At 63.0% G+C, this 15,126-nt stretch overlaps 3 protein-coding genes across 5 annotated transcripts; all 3 read left to right on the top strand.

Moving 5' to 3' along the window:
• The first annotated feature begins 160 nt into the window (after window positions 1-160).
• RAB13 (RAB13, member RAS oncogene family) lies at window positions 161-5,113 on the top strand. Its single transcript, XM_054051032.1, has 9 exons — window positions 161-424; window positions 1,558-1,618; window positions 1,702-1,762; window positions 1,890-1,967; window positions 2,209-2,298; window positions 3,047-3,112; window positions 3,227-3,277; window positions 3,360-3,430; window positions 5,086-5,113. Exons 1-9 carry the CDS (start codon window positions 301-303, stop codon window positions 5,096-5,098), a joined length of 615 nt encoding a protein of 204 aa, XP_053907007.1. The 5' UTR covers window positions 161-300; the 3' UTR covers window positions 5,099-5,113.
• A 160-nt stretch (window positions 5,114-5,273) lies between these two features.
• On the top strand, window positions 5,274-7,316 carry JTB (jumping translocation breakpoint). Of its 2 annotated transcripts, none has more exons than XM_054051033.1 (5): window positions 5,274-5,429; window positions 6,252-6,295; window positions 6,374-6,459; window positions 6,540-6,619; window positions 6,919-7,315. In XM_054051033.1, exons 1-5 carry the CDS (start codon window positions 5,362-5,364, stop codon window positions 7,073-7,075), a joined length of 435 nt encoding a protein of 144 aa, XP_053907008.1. In that variant the 5' UTR covers window positions 5,274-5,361; the 3' UTR covers window positions 7,076-7,315. The 2 variants fall into 2 exon arrangements, with proteins under 2 accessions (XP_053907008.1, XP_053907010.1); XM_054051035.1 differs by having other exon boundaries at window positions 5,292-5,339; window positions 6,919-7,316.
• Window positions 7,317-8,809: 1,493 nt separating this feature from the next.
• On the top strand, window positions 8,810-14,966 carry SLC39A1 (solute carrier family 39 member 1). Of its 2 annotated transcripts, none has more exons than XM_054051030.1 (4): window positions 8,810-8,962; window positions 10,080-10,246; window positions 11,708-11,838; window positions 13,602-14,966. In XM_054051030.1, the coding sequence occupies exons 1-4, from the start codon at window positions 8,835-8,837 to the stop codon at window positions 14,229-14,231; spliced, it is 1,056 nt and encodes a 351-aa protein (XP_053907005.1). In that variant the 5' UTR covers window positions 8,810-8,834; the 3' UTR covers window positions 14,232-14,966. The 2 variants fall into 2 exon arrangements, with proteins under 2 accessions (XP_053907005.1, XP_053907006.1); XM_054051031.1 differs by having other exon boundaries at window positions 13,605-14,964.
• Window positions 14,967-15,126: the final 160 nt, after the last annotated feature.

Genomic DNA, 15,126 nt, shown 5'->3' with positions numbered 1-15,126 from the left:
CTTTGGGGGCAGACCAGCCATAACTTCGCGCCGCCATGTTGGGAAGGTCGCGAGTCCGCCGCCATCTTTGGAGGTGGTGCAACCGTGACGTCACACCGCCATGTTGGGGAGGTCGCGTGTCCTGTGCAGCCGTGACGTCGCGCGCCGCCATGTTGGGAAGGTCTCGTGTCCGCCTCCGGGGACAGCGTCCGTGACGTCGCCGTTCTCGCGGTGACGTCACGGTGGGTGTGACGTCACGAGGGGCAGGCGGGGCTCGGGGCAGAGTCCCCGCCCCGGTGGCGGCGGCGGCGGGCGGGGGCCATGGCCAAGGCGTACGACCACCTCTTCAAGCTGCTGCTGATCGGGGACAGCGGCGTGGGCAAGACCTGCCTGGTCATCCGCTTCGCCGAGGACAGCTTCTCCAGCACCTACATCTCCACCATCGGTGCGCGGGACCCCGGGACACCCCCCCCCGGACCCCCCGGGACCCCTCGGGATCCCCCTCCAGCTCCCACCCGGAACCCGACCGCGGATCTCCCCTCAGAGACCCCTCCCAACCCCCCCTCCGAGACCTCCCACCCAAGAACCCCCCCTTCCAGGACCCACCCCCACCCCCAGGACTCACCGTATTCCCACACTCGGGATCCCTCCTGGACGCCCCCCTGAAACCCCCCCGGACCCCACCCGGGATCCGACCCAGGACCCCCGCTCTGGGTCCCCCCTCCCCCGAGACTCCCCCCTCCGGGACCCCCCTGGTCCCCTCACCCCCAGGACTTAGCGGATTCACCCCCCGGGACCCCTCCCTGGATGCCCCCGGGACCTCTCTTGCGGGACCCCCCCACCTCCAGGACTCACCGGAATCCGCCCCGGGATCCCTTCTCCCCCCCGCCTCAAACCCTCCTTGGGACCCCACCCGGGATCCAACCCAGGACCCCCCCCTCTGGGACCCCCCCGAGATCTCCCCATGATCCTCCCGGGACCCCCCCTCGAACCCCTCAGGACCCCTCACCCCCAGGACTCACCGGATTCCGTCCCAGGACCCCCCTGGAAACCTCAAGAATCCCCCCCCGGGACACCCCCTGCAGGATCCCCCCTCCAGGAGCCCCCCCAGGACCCCGCTTCTGGGACCCACCCCCCGGAACCCCCACCAGGACTCTCCAGGACCCACCTGGGACACCGCCTCGGGACTCACCGGGACCCCCAGGATCCTTCCTTTGGGAATCACTGGATCTCCTCCTCCAGGAGCCCCCCCGGAATCCATCCCAGGACTCACCAGGCCCCTCCCCTCCTTCCCGAGACCCTCTGGGAGTCACGGGGTCCCCTCTTGGGTCCCCCCAGGACTCACCAGGCCCCCCCCAACTTCTCAAGGACTCACAAGGACCTCTGTACCCCCTCAGGTCCCCCCAGGGACTCATGGCCCCCCCAAAAAAACCTCTCTAGGACTCACCAGGATCCCCCCAACTCCATTCCTGGGTTGCCCAAGGGTCACTGGGAAACCAGAGCTTGGGACTGGGAGCACTGGGAAGTGGAGCTGGTTCCACCATCACCGACTCCTGTCTCTCTCTTCTCCCACCACAGGGATCGACTTCAAGATCCGGACGGTGGACATTGATGGGAAGAAGATCAAGCTGCAGGTCTGGTAAGTGAGGAGGGGGGACACATTGGGGACCTCACCCCCAATGTCCCCACCGAGCCCCCCCCTCACCTCCTCCTGTGCCGCAGGGACACAGCGGGACAAGAGCGCTTCAAAACCATCACCACCGCGTATTATCGGGGAGCCATGGTACGGAGAGCGGGGGCAGCACCCCAAAAAGAGGCTGGGGGGGAGGAAACACAGCCACCTAGGGACGAGGGGACCCCCTGTGTCCCCCCTGATTGCAGTGTCCCCCCTGATCGCGATGTCCCCTCAGGGCATCGTCCTGGTGTATGATATCACTGACGAGAAATCCTTCGAGAACATCCAGAACTGGATGAAAAGCATCAAGGAGGTGAGTGGGGGATGTGGGGGACAGGGACAGGGACATAGGGGGACATCAGGGACGTGGGGGGAAATAGAGACATGAGGGGGACAGGGACTCGAGGGGACATCAGGGACATGGGAGGTACGACAGGGCATCAGGGACATGGGGGTACAGCAAGGACATAGGAGGGGGATCGGAAGCACAGGAGGGGGTGCAGGGACACCAAGGGGGGGCTGAGGGGGTCCTGCCCATCCCCTCCCACCCGCAGAACGCCTACGCCGGTGTCGAGCGACTCCTCATCGGCAACAAGTGCGACATGGAGGGCAAACGCAAGGTGCAGCGGGAGGAGGCCGAGAAGGTAGAGGGGGCACCGTGGGGCTGGGGGGGCACTGTGGGGCTCAGGGGGCACCGTGGGACTGGGGGGGGCACTGAAGGGCTTGGGGGAGTGCCACGGGGCTAGGAGGGCACCATGGGGCTGGGGGGGTACCGTGGGGCTAGGAGGGCACCGTGGGGCTCAGGGAGTGCCATGGGACTGTGGGGGGCACCGTGGGGCTGGGAGGAGAACTGTGGGTCTGGGGGGCACTATGGGACTGTGGGAGGCACCGTGGGTCTGAGGGGGGCACTGAAGGGCTGGGGGAGTGCCAAGGGGCTAGGAGGGCACTGTGGAGCAATGGGGGGCACTGTGGAGCCATGGGGGGCACCGTGGGGCTAGGAAGGCACTGTGGGACTGTGGGGGGCACCGTGGGGCTGGGAGGAGAACTGTGGGTCTGGGGGGCACCATGGGACTGTGGGAGGCACCATGGGGTAGGAGGGCACTGTGGAGCCGTGGGGGGCACCGTGGGGCTAGGATGGCACCGTGGGGCTGGGGGGCACCATGGGGCTCAGGGAGTGCCATGGGACTGTGGGGGAGCACCGTGGGGCTGGGAGGGCACTGTGGGGCTGGGGGAGTGCCACGGGGCTAGGAGGGCACTGTGGAGCAATGGGGGGCACTGTGGAGCCGTGGGGGGCACCGTGGGGCTCAGGGAGTGCCATGGGACTGTGGGGGAGCACCGTGGGGCTAGGACCCACCTCCCAGGTCCAAGCTGGGGGTTCCTCTTGCCCCCCAGCTGGCAAAGGAGCACGGGATCCGCTTCTTCGAGACCAGCGCCAAGTCCAGCGTCAACGTGGAGAAGGTGCGGGGATGTGTGTGTGTGTCCCAGGCTCGGGAAGGGGGGCTGGGTGTGATGTGAGGGGGTTCTTCATCCCCAAATGGGGGTCCCCTCTGACCCCCCCCCGCCTCTCCGCAGGCGTTCTGCACACTGGCACGGGACATCCTGCAGAAATACTCACGGAAAGCGGTGAGTGGGGTGGGGGGGGCTGGTGTGGGACCCCCCCCCCCCCCACTCCGGCCCCTCCTGACCCCCTCCCCCCCTCTTCCAGGCTCCTGGCAGCAGCCGGCCCCTGCTGGAGCCCGGCCCCCCCAGGAAAGCCGGGGGGAAATGCTCCTTGGGGTAGGGGTCCCTAACCCCCCCCCCCGCCGCTTGCTCCCCCCGTCGGACCCCGGGGCAGCGCGGGCGCCTCTCCCGGAGGGGGGACACACGGGGTGGGGTTCACGGTGGGAACAGGGAGGGAGGGGGTGAGGGCTGCCCCCCTTCCTGCCCACTCCTCGTGCCATAAAGCCCAGCTTGTGCCTTGCCCCGTGTCCCGTGTCTGTGTTGCGGGGCTGGGGGGGCTGTGGGGAGCCAGGCCCCTCGGAGCAAGGGCACACCTGCTCAGTCCTTGGTCCCAGCCCCCAATCCCAGTCCTAGTCCTTGATCTTGGTCCCTTTCCCCAGTCCCAGTCCCCAATCCTAGTTCTAGTCCTTGATCCTGGTCCCGATCCTGGTCCCCAATCCCAGTCCTGGTTCTTGATCCCGGTCCCTTTCCCTGATCCTGATACCAGTCCCTGTTCTTGTCCTTGATCCGCAGTCCTGATTGCGGTCCCAAGTCCTAGTCCTTGATCCCAGTCCCCTACCCCAATCCTGTTCCCTGTTCTTGTCCTTGATCCCCTTCCCCGACCCCAGTCCACAATCCCAGTCCTGGTCCTTGATTTTAGTCCCCTTCCCCAATCCTGGTCCCCTTTCTTGATCCCGGTCCCTAATCCCAGTCCTAGTCCTTAATCCTGGTCCGCAGTCCCACTCCCTTCCCCAACCCCAGTCCTAGTCCATGATCCTGGTCTCTGATCCCTGATCCCAGCCCTGATTCCAGTCTCTGACCTCCTCCTTGATTCTGGTCCCGGACCTCGGTCCCATCCTTGATCCTGGTCTCCAGTCCCCATTCTCCCTGTGCAACCAGTTGCTGCTGCTCCCCAGTGCCACCGGGACTGGGATTAGTCCTTGATCCCCCATCCTGGTCCTGGTTCTTGATCCCAGTCCCCTCTCCCTGATCCCAGTCCTGGTTCTGGTCCATGATCCTGGTCCCTGACCCTGGTCCTCGTTTGCATCCTCAATCCTGATCCTGGTCCATGAGACCAGTATCCCTGATCCCCAATCCCAGTCCTGGTTCCGGTCCCTGATCCTCTTCCTTGATGCCGTTCCTGGCTCCTGGTCCCATTCTTGGTCCCAGTCTCAAGTCCGTGATCCCGATCCAGGTCACCATTCCCATCCTTGATCCCGGTCCCCAATCCCAGTCCTAGTCCTCCCATCAAACCTCGCCCCTTCACTCCAAGCTGTGCCCCTTTATCCCAAAGCAATTCCGTTCACTGGAAACAGTGTCTCCTTCGCTCCAAGCCGCGTCCTTTGGCCCAAAAGGACCCAATTCAGTGAAAGCCACGCCTCCTTGCCCCAAAACCACGCCCCTCGATGAGAAACCACGCCCCTTTATTCAAAGTCACGCCCACACAGCAGCACCCTTTCATTGCGGCCACGCCCCTTTTTGCTAGACCACGCCCATTCACGGACCCACGTCTATTTATTCAAAGCCAGGCTCCCTCGTATCAATATCGGTTTATGAGGCCACGCCCCTTCATCTAAGCCACGCCCATCCGTCCAAAGCTACGCCCCCCGCGGCAAACCCCCCGTCTCTTCCCTCAAAGCAAACCCATTCACTGTAGGCCACGCCCCTTCGCTTTTAAGCCACGCCCATATACAAGTAACGAGATCAGTCCAAGCGACGCTCCCTCTTCACAGTGTAAGCGTATAAACTAGAAGCCACGCCCCTCGATTCAAGCCACGCCACACGTATGCATTATGTAGTGGAAGCCACGCCCCTGGACGGCAAACCAATCGCATTCGCTAGAGGCCACGCTCCCCTCACAACAAAACAGTGTGGAAGCCCCGCCCACTCACGAGTGGCACCGCCCATAACCTTTAACTGCCCCCCCCTTTAGGCCCCTTCCCCGCTCCCGGCGTGCCCCGCGGTCCAAGATGGCGGCGCGCGTCGGGTGAGGGTGGCTGTGCGGTGCGATGCGGCCCCCGCGCCCCGCCGGGGCCCTGCTGGGAGCTCTGCTGGGGGCCGTGATCTGCGGGCTGCGGTCAGCGGGACAGGGGGGCAGAGTGGGGTTGGGAATTGGGATTGAGGGAGTGCGATTGGGGGAATTGGGATTGAAGGAGTGAGGTGCGATTGGGGGGAATTAGGATTGGGGGGCAGAGTGGGATTGGGAATTGGGATTGAGGGAGTGCGATTGGGGGAATTGGGATTGAAGGAGTGAGGTGCGATTGGGGGGAATTAGGATTGAGGGAGCGGGATTGGGGGGAGCAAGATAGGGGGCAGAGTGGGATTGGGGGGAGCAGTATGGGGAGCAGATTGGGAGGAGCGGGATGAGGGAGGAGCGGGATTGGGGCAGAGCAGGATTGGGGGAAGCGAGATTGAGGATGTGTGGGCTGGGGGAACAGAGTGGGATTGGGGGACAGGGCAGGATTTGGGGAGCAGGATTGGGAGCAGAGCGGGATTGGAGGAGTGGGATTGAGGGGCAGGGCAGGATGGAGGTGCAGAAAGGGATTGGGGTGCAGAATGGGATTGGGGTGATTGGGATTGGGGGAAGCAGGATTGAGGGGAGCAAAGCACGGTGGGGGGCAGAACAGGGTTGGGGGGAAGCGGGATTGGGGAGGAGCGGGATGAGGGGGCAGGACAGGATTGGGGGGGATGGGGCACAGAACAGGATAGGACAGCGAAGTGGAATTGGGGAAAGCAGGATGGGGGTGCAGAACAGGATGGGTGGTCAGAGCAGGATTGAGGGAGCAGAGCGAGATTGGAGGGGGCAAAGAGGGGTGGGGAGAGGGAAGCAGGATGGGAGAAGGGAAGCGAGATGGGGATCCCACACACGGCCCTCACGGTGTTCCCGCTCACTCCACAGCCCCACGGCGGCAGCCATGGCAGCGAGCGATGAGCGGCACTCAGGTGGGTGCAGGGCCGGGGGGCCAGGCTGGGGTTCTGAGCTAGCCCTGCACTCACCAGCCCTCCACTCTCTCTGTGCAGCAAGCCCAGTGGTGGCCACACCGTGCTGGCTAGTGGAGGACTTCGTGGTGGCCCAGGAGTGCACCCGCTGCTCCAGCTTCCAGGCGGTGAGTCCAGCAGCTGCGGGGTTGCCTGAGGCCACATCCAGCCCCAGGGCAGCTTCTGACAGAGCCCCTCTCACTTGCAGAAGACGATCGCACAGTGCATTCCCACGGGCTTCATCGAGAAGATCAGCTGTGCCACCTCCAAGAGGGACGAATTGAAGAGGTGGGTGCAGGAGAGATGAGGCTGTGAGGGTGGGGAGGCCCCGGCCCAGGTTGCCCAGAGCTGTGGTGGCTGCTCCATCCCTGGAGGGGTTCAAGACCAGGTTGGATGGAGCTTGGAGCTCCTGATCCCGTGGGAGGTGTCTGGAGGGTGGAACTGAATGGGCTTTGGGGTCCCTTCAACGCAATCCATTCCATGGTTGGATGGAACGGGGCAGCCGTGAGCCCCAGAGGGGTCTTGTCAGGGGGATTTGAGGCCAAATTCTCTCCCCTCTGTGTTTCCTGACTCTCCTGTGGGCACAGCTGTCGCTCGGCAGTGATGGAAGCGCACGTTTTCTGGAGGTTCGTGGGCACCATGATGTGCGTCGCTGCCATCTTTGCGGTGTTGGTCGTTTGTCGCCAGCGCGTGCTGGACAGGAAGGCTCTGGAGAAGGTCCGCAAGCAAATCGAGTCCATTTAGGAGCCCGGCTACACCGGAGTGGAAGACTCTGCTCTCCCACTGCTCCCAACATGCCGGGAGGAGGAGGAACTGACCCTTGGGCAGGCCCTGCCCTGCTCCGTGAGCATGGGCTGCAGCTGGGAGCTGCCCCGGATGCCGTCGGGGTGTCCCATGGGACTGTTGGGGTTCACCCAGGGAGTGTGGTGTGTAATAAACCGAGATCGTTGTCGCCAGAACGATGCTGGTGTTTGTCCCTGAGAGGATGGGAGTGACACTGGGCTGTGACGCTGGCTCTGCTCCGGAGCACTGGAGGGGTTCCTGTCTCCCTTGGCCTCAATGTGGACCCTCTGACACGGGTTGAGGTGCAAACCAAGCACCTGGGTTTATTCACCAGAACCCCCAGAGCTGGTGAGGAGCACCCAGCACTGGGTGTCCCTCCACCCCAGACAGCCCCCAAAAAGAACTGCCCTCCACTCCCTGTCACATCTTGTCCCCATGTCCCCATTTCCACAGCCCCTGGAACTCCGATGCCTCCATCACTGAGGCTGATCGGGAAGCGGGGGCCACCCCGGCAAGGGGCATGTCCCGGGATGCCCCAGGCCTGGTGTTGTGGGTGCTGCTTCCGTCGGATCCCACCGACAGCCAGTGGGATTCTCCACCAGTTCTGTGCCCTGACGCAGCGGGGATGGGCACCCCAGACTCCCCATCCTGAGCTCCTCGGGGTGCCCTGGCCCCCACCTTGCCTGCTCCTGGTGCACCAGGATCTCCGGTATCCCAGGAAACTCAGGAAAGTCCCTTCCCAGGAGCGTCGAACCAATACAAGGGCTGAGGTGTCCCTATCCCTGATCTTGATCCCCGGTGCCCATCCCCTTCCTTGATCCCAGTCTCTGATTTCATCCTTTATTCTGGATCTGGTCCCAGTCCCCAATCCTGATTCCAGTCCATGATCCCAGTCCTGGTCTTTGATCCTAGTCCTGATCCCTGTTCCTATCCTTGATTCGTTCGTGGTTCTTAATCCCAGTCAGTGATACCAGTCCTGGTCTCAACCTTGTCCTTTATTCCAGGCTGTGATCCTAGTCCTGGTCCTTGATCTGCTCCCAGTCCTCTATCCCAGTTTGTAATCCTGGTCCTTTCTGTCCTTGATCATGGTCCCAACCCAATTCTTGTTCCCAGTCCATGATCTCAGTCCCCATCCTTCATCCTGGTATCAGTCTGTGATCCAGGTCCCAGTCCCAATCCTGACTCTTGTCCTTGATCCCGGCCTGTAATCCTGGTTTGTGATTCCAGTCCCTCATTCTTGATCCTGGCCTTGTAATCCTGGTTCATGATCCCAGTCCCTGGTCTTTGATCCCGGTTCCACTATGTGATGCTGGTACCCGTTCCTGGTTCCCATCCCAGTTCTGGTTTGTGATCCTGGTCCTCAGTGGTGATCGCTGTCTTCATCCTTGATCTGTTCACAGTCCTCGATCCCAGTCCATGATCCCAGTTCATAATCCTGGTCCCTACCCAGTCCCGACCCCATCCTTGATCCCAGTCCGTGATCCTGGTCCCCATCCCTGCCCTTCATCCTGGTATCGGTCCATGATCCCGGTCCCAGTCCTCAATCCTGATTCCTGTCCCTGATCCCGGTCCTGGTCCCCATCCTTGATCCCAGTCCTTTATCCCGGTCCCCATCCCTGATCCTGGTGTCACCGCGGAGTGCCATCATCCGGGGAGAACCGGGACTGGGGGGACAGGCCGTTTCTCTGCACCCAGGGGCGGCTCCAGCCCCATCCCGGGAATGAGGAACCGGGAACCAGGGGGGCCGGGACCGGACACGGGGCTGCTGGGGCCCCATTGGCCGCCGCCCCCGTCACTCCGGGCCGCCCCCGCCCCATTGGCTGCGTCCGGGGCTGCGGGAGCGACGCGGTGAGTGGGGACCGGGACCGGGACCGGCCTTGATCCCACTCCTGGTCCTTGATCCCGGTCCTCTTCCCCGATCCTGGTCCCTTTCCCCGATCCTGGTCCCCAATCCTAGTCCTAGTCCTTGATCCCGGTCCCCAATCCCGGTCCTAGTCCTTGGTCCCGTTCCCTAATCCCGGCCCTAGTCCTCGATCCCGGTCCCCAACTCCAGTCCTAGTCTGTGATCCCGGTCTCTGATCCCCGATCCCAGTCCCGGTTCCAGTCCCTGACCCCTTCCTTGATCCCGGTCTCCGTTCTCCCCGTGCAACCGGTTGCTGCTGCTCCCCGGTGCCACCGGGGCCGGGATCGATCCTTGACCCCCCTCGTCCCGGTTCTGGTCCTTGATCCCGGTCCTTGTTCCCCGTCCCCATCCCTGATCCCGGTCTCCATCCCACTCCTTGATTCCCGTGTGTGATCCCAGTCCTGTCCCCGGTTCCCGGTCTTTGATCCCGGTCCCAGTCTCTCCTGCTGGATTCTCGTCGCAGTCCGTGATCTTGGTCCTTGATCCCGGTCCCGGTTCCTGATCCCCTTCCCCGATTCCCAGTGCCCAGTTCCGGTCCTTGATCCTAATCCCCGTCCCCAGTTCCCGGTTCTTTGTCGCGGTCCTTGATCCTAGTCCTGGTCCCCCATCCCCGTCCCTGATCCCGGTCTTTGATCCCTGTCCCGTTTCCCAATCCCCATCCCCGATCCCGGTTCCCTGTCCTTGACCCAAGTCCCGATCCCAGTCCCGGTGTTCAATCCCCATCCCCAGTTCCCGGTCCTTGATCCCGATCCCAGTCCCGGTTCTCAATCCTCGTTCCCGATCCCCATCCTTGATCCAAGTCCCGATCTCAGTCCCGGTTCTCAATCCTCGTTCCCGATCCCCATCCTTGATCTCCGTTCCCGGTTCCCCGATTCCCCGTCCTTGATCCCGGTCCTGGTCCCCGGTTCCTGATCCCAGTCCCTGATTCCCCATCCCGATCCTAGTGCCGGTCCTCGATCCCGGTTCCCGGTCCCCGATCCCCATCCCCGGTTCCCCATCGCGGTCCTCTCCCGGTTCCCCGCCCCCGGGGACGCCCGGTCCCACCGAGCCCCTCTCTCGCAGCGCCGAGGCGGGTCCCGGGATGGCGGAGCTGGCCTGGAGCCCCGGGCTGGCGGCGCGGGCCCCGCCGGGGCTGGAGGCGAAGCTGGGGGCGCTGGTGCTGCTGCTGCTGCTGCCGCTCGGCTGCGGGCTCGGGCCGCTCTGCTGCTTCCCGCACAGCACCGGCTCCGGTACCGCCGGCGGCGGGGGGGGCTGGGGGCTCCAGGGGGGCTGGGGGTTCAGGGCTTTGGGGGACACAGGGGGTCTGGGGGTTCAGGGCTTTGGAGGGCTTGGGGGACCCAGGGAGTCTGAGGGTTTGGGTTTTTAGGGGTCTGGGGGTTCAGGGCTTTGGGGGGGCTTGTGGGACCAGGGGGTCTGGGGGGGTTTGGGGGTCGAGGGAGTCTGGGGTGGTGGTTTGGGGATTGAGGGAGTCTGGGGGTTCAGGGTTTTAGGGGTCTGGGGAGTCTGGGGGTTCAGGGCTTTGGGGGGCTTGGGGGACCCAGGGAGTCTGGGGTTTCAGGGTTTTTAGGGGTCTGGGGAGTCTGGGGGTTCAGGGTTTTAGGGGTCCGGAGAGTCTGGGGGTTCAGGACTTTGGGGGGTTTGGGGGTTGAGGGAGTCTGGGGGTTCAGGGCTTTAGGGGACTTGGGCGACCCAGGGAGTCTGAGGGTTTGGGTTTTTAGGGGTCTGGGGAGTCTGGGGGTTCAGGGCTTTGGGGGTGTTTGGGGGTCCAAGGGGTCTGGGGGTTCAGGGCTTTAGGGGTCCAGGGAGTCTGGGGGGCTTTGGGGGGCTTGGGGGACCCAGGGAGTCTGGGGTTTCAGGGTTTTTAGGGGTCTGGGGAGTCTGGGGGTTCAGGGCTTTGGGGAGTATGGGGGTCCAGGGAGTCTGTGGGTTCAGGACTTTGGGGGTGTTTGGGGGTCCAGGGAGTCTGGGGGTTCAGGGTTTTAAGGGTCTGGGGAGTCTGTGGGTTCAGGGCTTTGGGGGGGCTTGGGGGTTCAGGGTGTCTGGGGGGTTTTGGGGGTCGAGGGAGTCTGGGGGTTCAGAGTTTTAGGCGTCCGCAGAGTCTGGGGGTTCAGGGCTTTGGGGGGCTTGGGGGACCCAGGGAGTGTGGGGGTTCAGGGTTTTTAGGGGTCTGGGGAGTCTGGGGGTTCAGGGTTTTGGGGGGCTTTGGGGGTCCAGGGAGTTTTGGGGTTCCAGGGAGTCTAGGGGTTCTGGGGTGGTGGTTGAGTGTCTGGGGGATCCTGGGAGTCTGTCGTTCAGGGCTTGGTGGGAGAAATTTGGGGGTCACAGGAGTCTGGGGATCCTGGGGGTCCAGGATGGCCCAAGGAGTCTGGGGGTTTAGGGTGTTTGGGGTTCCCAGGGGTCCTGAGGACTCCGGAGGGGATCCTGGGGAGTTTTGGGGGGTCTGGAGGATCCTGGAGGATTGGAAGGGGTCCCAAAGGTCTGGAGGGTCTTGGGGGGTCTGGGAGGGTCTGGGGGTCCGGGGGAGTCTGGAGAGGTCCAATGTGTCTCCAGAATTTGGGGGCGGTGTCTCAGGGGTTGAGGGGTGTCCGGGATTCAGGGGGTCCCAGGGGTGTGGGTTGGGGTCAGAGCTGTCCCCAGAGGGGTGCGGTGGGGGTCCCGGGGGGGCTGTGACCCCCCGTGTGTCCCCCCAGATGCGCACAGCGCGGTGCTGAGCCTGGTGAGCTGCTTCGCCGGCGGCGTCTTCCTCGGCACCTGTCTGCTCGACCTCCTGCCCGACTACCTGCGCAGCATCGGCGCCGCGCTCGAGGGGCTGCGCGTCCCCGTGAGCGGGTGGAGATGGGATAGCGGGGAAGGGCTGGGATGGGATGGGGATTTGGATGGGATAGTGGGGAAGGGATGGGTTGGATTGGATGGGATGGAGATTTGGATGGGATAGTGGGGAAGGAATGGGATGGAGATGGGATGGCATAGTGGGGAAGGGATGGGATGGGTTGGATTGGATGGAGATTTGGATGGGATAGTGGGGAAGGGATGGGATGGAGATGGGATAGTGGGGAAGGGATGGGATGGGTTGGATTGGATGGGATGGAGATTTGGATGGGATAATGGGGAAGGGATGGGATGGAGATGGGATGGGGGGAGGGATGGGATGGGTTGGATTGGATGGGATGGAGATTTGGATGGGATAATGAGGAAGGGATGGGATGGAGGTGGGATAGGGGGGAAGGGATAGGATGGGATGGGTTGGATGGGATGGGGATTTGGATGGGATAATGGGGAAGGGATGGGATGGAGATGGGATAGTGGGGAAAGGATGGGGTATGGAGATGGGATAATGGGGAAGGGATGGGGGTGGGATAGTGGGAAAGGGATAGGATGGATTGGATTGGATTGGATGGAGATGGGATTGTGGGGAAGGGATGGGGTGGGGATGGGATGGGGGGGAGGGATGGGATGGGTTGGATTGGATGGGATGGAGATTTGGATGGGATAATGAGGAAGGGATGGGATGGAGGTGGGATAGGGGGGAAGGGATAGGATGGGATGGGTTGGATGGGATGGGGATTTGGATGGGATAATGGGGAAGGGATGGGATGGAGATGGGATAGTGGGGAAAGGATGGGGTATGGAGATGGGATAATGGGGAAGGGATGGGGGTGGGATAGTGGGAAAGGGATAGGATGGATTGGATTGGATTGGATGGAGATGGGATTGTGGGGAAGGGATGGGGTGGGGATGGAGAAGGGATGGGATGGTGGGAAAGGAATGGGAAAGGGATGGAATGGGGGAAAGGAATGGGAATGGGATAGGGATGGAATGGGGGGAAGGAATGGGAAGGGATGGAGATGGGATGGGGATGGAGATGGTGGGGATGGGGATGGGATAGATTGGATGGGATGATGGGGAGGGGATGGAATGGGATGGGACAGTGGGGACAGGACAAGATGGGATGGGAGGGAGGAGATGAGAAGATGGGATGTTAAAGAAGGGGACAGCAGGGAGGGAGACTGAGGGAGCAGGAAGGGGTGATGAGGATAGGGCTGCGGGAAGGGGACAGTGGGGATGGGATGGTGGGAAGGGGATAATGGGAACAGGGACAGTGGGGATGGGATAGTGGGAAGGGGGCAATAGGAACGGGGACAGCAGGAATGGGATGGTGGAAAGGGGATAATAGGAACGGGGATAACGGGGATGGGATGGTGGGAAGGGGATAACAGGAACAGGGACAGTGGGGATGGGGTGGTGGGAGAGGGATAATGGGAACGCGGACAGTGGGAATGGGATGGTGGGAAGGGGGTAACAGGAACGGGGACAGTGGGAATGGGATGGTGGAAAGGGGATAATAGGAATGGGGGCAGCGGGGATGGGACGGTGGAAAGGGGATAATGGGAACGCGGACAGTGGGAATGGGACAACAGAGAGGGATCTGGCAGGGCCAGGCTGGTGACATCACGGGAGGCCCTCGTGTCCTGCCGTGACTCATGGAAAGATCCTTCCTTGGTTTTCCCGGCAGCCCCCGCCTCTGCCTCCCTCCCCCAGCTCGGGCAAGCCCTGACCACCCCCACCCCCCTTTTTCTCTCCCAGCAGCTCCAGTTCCCCTTGGCTGAGTTCATCCTGGCCATGGGCTTTTTCCTGGTGCTGGTGCTGGAGCAGATCGCTCTGGCGCAGCGGGACCCGCCGCCCGCCGCCGAAGAGTCGCGCTCCCTCCTTCCCAACACCTCCTCCATCCAAACGTCGTCGCCCTCGGCTGGTGGCGGGGCGCGCGGTGCCGTGCGGGCGGCGCTGCTGGTGCTGGCGTTGGCGTTGCATTCGGTGCTGGAGGGGTTGGCGCTGGGGCTGCAGGAGGCGGACGGTGCCGTGCTGCGCGTCTGCCTGGCGCTGCTGCTCCATAAATGCGCCGTGGCCTTCAGCCTGGCGCTCAAGCTGCTGCGCGCCCGCCTGCGCCCGCGTGCCGTGGCCGCCTGCCTCGCTCTCTTCGCCATGATGTCCCCGTTGGGTGTCGGCTTGGGGACGGCGGTGGCAGCCGGTGCGGGGCCGCGGCAGCGTCTGTGCCGAGGGGTTCTGGAAGGGTTGGCGTCTGGAACTTTCCTCTACATCACTTTCTTGGAGATTTTGCCCCAGGAGTTGGGGGTTCCTCAGCATCGTGTGCCCAAAGTCATCCTGCTTCTTGCCGGCTTCACCCTCGTCACCGCCATCCTCTTCATTAAGATGTGAGGAACCCAAACCCCTCATCACCACCACCATCCTCTTCATCAAGATGTGAGGAACCCAAAACTCTCGTCACCATCATCCTCTTCATTAAGATGTGAGGAACCCAAACCCCTCATTGCCACCATCCTCTTCATTAAGATGTGAGGAACCCAAACCCCTCATCGCCACCATCCTCTTCATCAAGATGGGAGGAACCCAAAACTCTCGTCACCATCACCCTCTTCATCAAGATGGGAGGAATGCAGCCCCCCCAGTGCAGGATCCCCAGGGCACGGGGGTCCCCTATGCCCCCCCCATACCAAGTGCTAGAGCTCCACGAGCCGCCCCGTACCCCCCCGCACACACTCCAGGGTGGAGGGGTCCAACCACAGGGACCCACTCATGCCTCAGTTTCCCCATCTGCAGAGGGGAAGAGGCACTGGACCTGGGGAAGGTGGGGTCCCCTCTGCACCCCCCTGCTCTGTACAAAGTGCCAGAGCTCCAAGAGCCGCCGCCACCCCTAAAGCACCCCAAGTTGCAGGGGGGGTCCACTCACAGTTCCCCCCCAGGCACCTCAGTGCCTCAGTTTCCCCACCTGCATAGCGGGAACGGTGCTCTCCCCCCGCCATGCGGGACCCCAGAACATACGGAGGGGGGTGACTGTGACCCCCCCCACAAACCCATAAGTGCCTTTACAGCAGGGGAGTGCCCTCAGGATGCAGCCCCTGCCCCCCCCCCCCCCTCCCGGGCAGGGGGTGGTGTTGGATGAAGCAAATAAAGGACTGAACCTGACAGTGCTGCCTCTGCTATGGGGGGGGAAGGAGGGGTGACAATGCTGAGGGGGCTCACAGTGCCCCCCCCCAAGGTGTTGGGGTGTCCTTTCTGTACCCCCTCTAATCCATGTGCCCCCCCCCCTTTC

This window comes from Cuculus canorus, chromosome 28 (assembly GCF_017976375.1).
Source record: "Cuculus canorus isolate bCucCan1 chromosome 28, bCucCan1.pri, whole genome shotgun sequence".
Lineage (NCBI taxonomy): Eukaryota > Metazoa > Chordata > Aves > Cuculiformes > Cuculidae > Cuculus > Cuculus canorus.
The sequence above is the reverse complement of the archived record's forward strand: the minus strand, read 5'-3'. Positions and strand labels throughout refer to the sequence as shown.

Bases quoted from the DNA above. Each gene is read 5' to 3' on its own strand.
- RAB13 (XM_054051032.1), top strand. From the start codon at position 301: ATGGCCAAGGCGTACGACCACCTCTTCAAGCTGCTGCTGATCGGGGAC. The intron at 1,763-1,889 runs GTACGGAGAGCG...ATGTCCCCTCAG, and splicing joins CGTATTATCGGGGAGCCATG to GGCATCGTCCTGGTGTATGA. The intron at 3,113-3,226 runs GTGCGGGGATGT...GCCTCTCCGCAG, and splicing joins CCAGCGTCAACGTGGAGAAG to GCGTTCTGCACACTGGCACG.
- JTB (XM_054051033.1), top strand. From the start codon at position 5,362: ATGCGGCCCCCGCGCCCCGCCGGGGCCCTGCTGGGAGCTCTGCTGGGG. The intron at 5,430-6,251 runs GTCAGCGGGACA...CTCACTCCACAG, and splicing joins GCCGTGATCTGCGGGCTGCG to CCCCACGGCGGCAGCCATGG. The intron at 6,296-6,373 runs GTGGGTGCAGGG...CTCTCTGTGCAG, and splicing joins GAGCGATGAGCGGCACTCAG to CAAGCCCAGTGGTGGCCACA.
- SLC39A1 (XM_054051030.1), top strand. From the start codon at position 8,835: ATGAGGAACCGGGAACCAGGGGGGCCGGGACCGGACACGGGGCTGCTG. The intron at 8,963-10,079 runs GTGAGTGGGGAC...CCTCTCTCGCAG, and splicing joins GGGGCTGCGGGAGCGACGCG to CGCCGAGGCGGGTCCCGGGA. The intron at 11,839-13,601 runs GTGAGCGGGTGG...TTTCTCTCCCAG, and splicing joins TCGAGGGGCTGCGCGTCCCC to CAGCTCCAGTTCCCCTTGGC.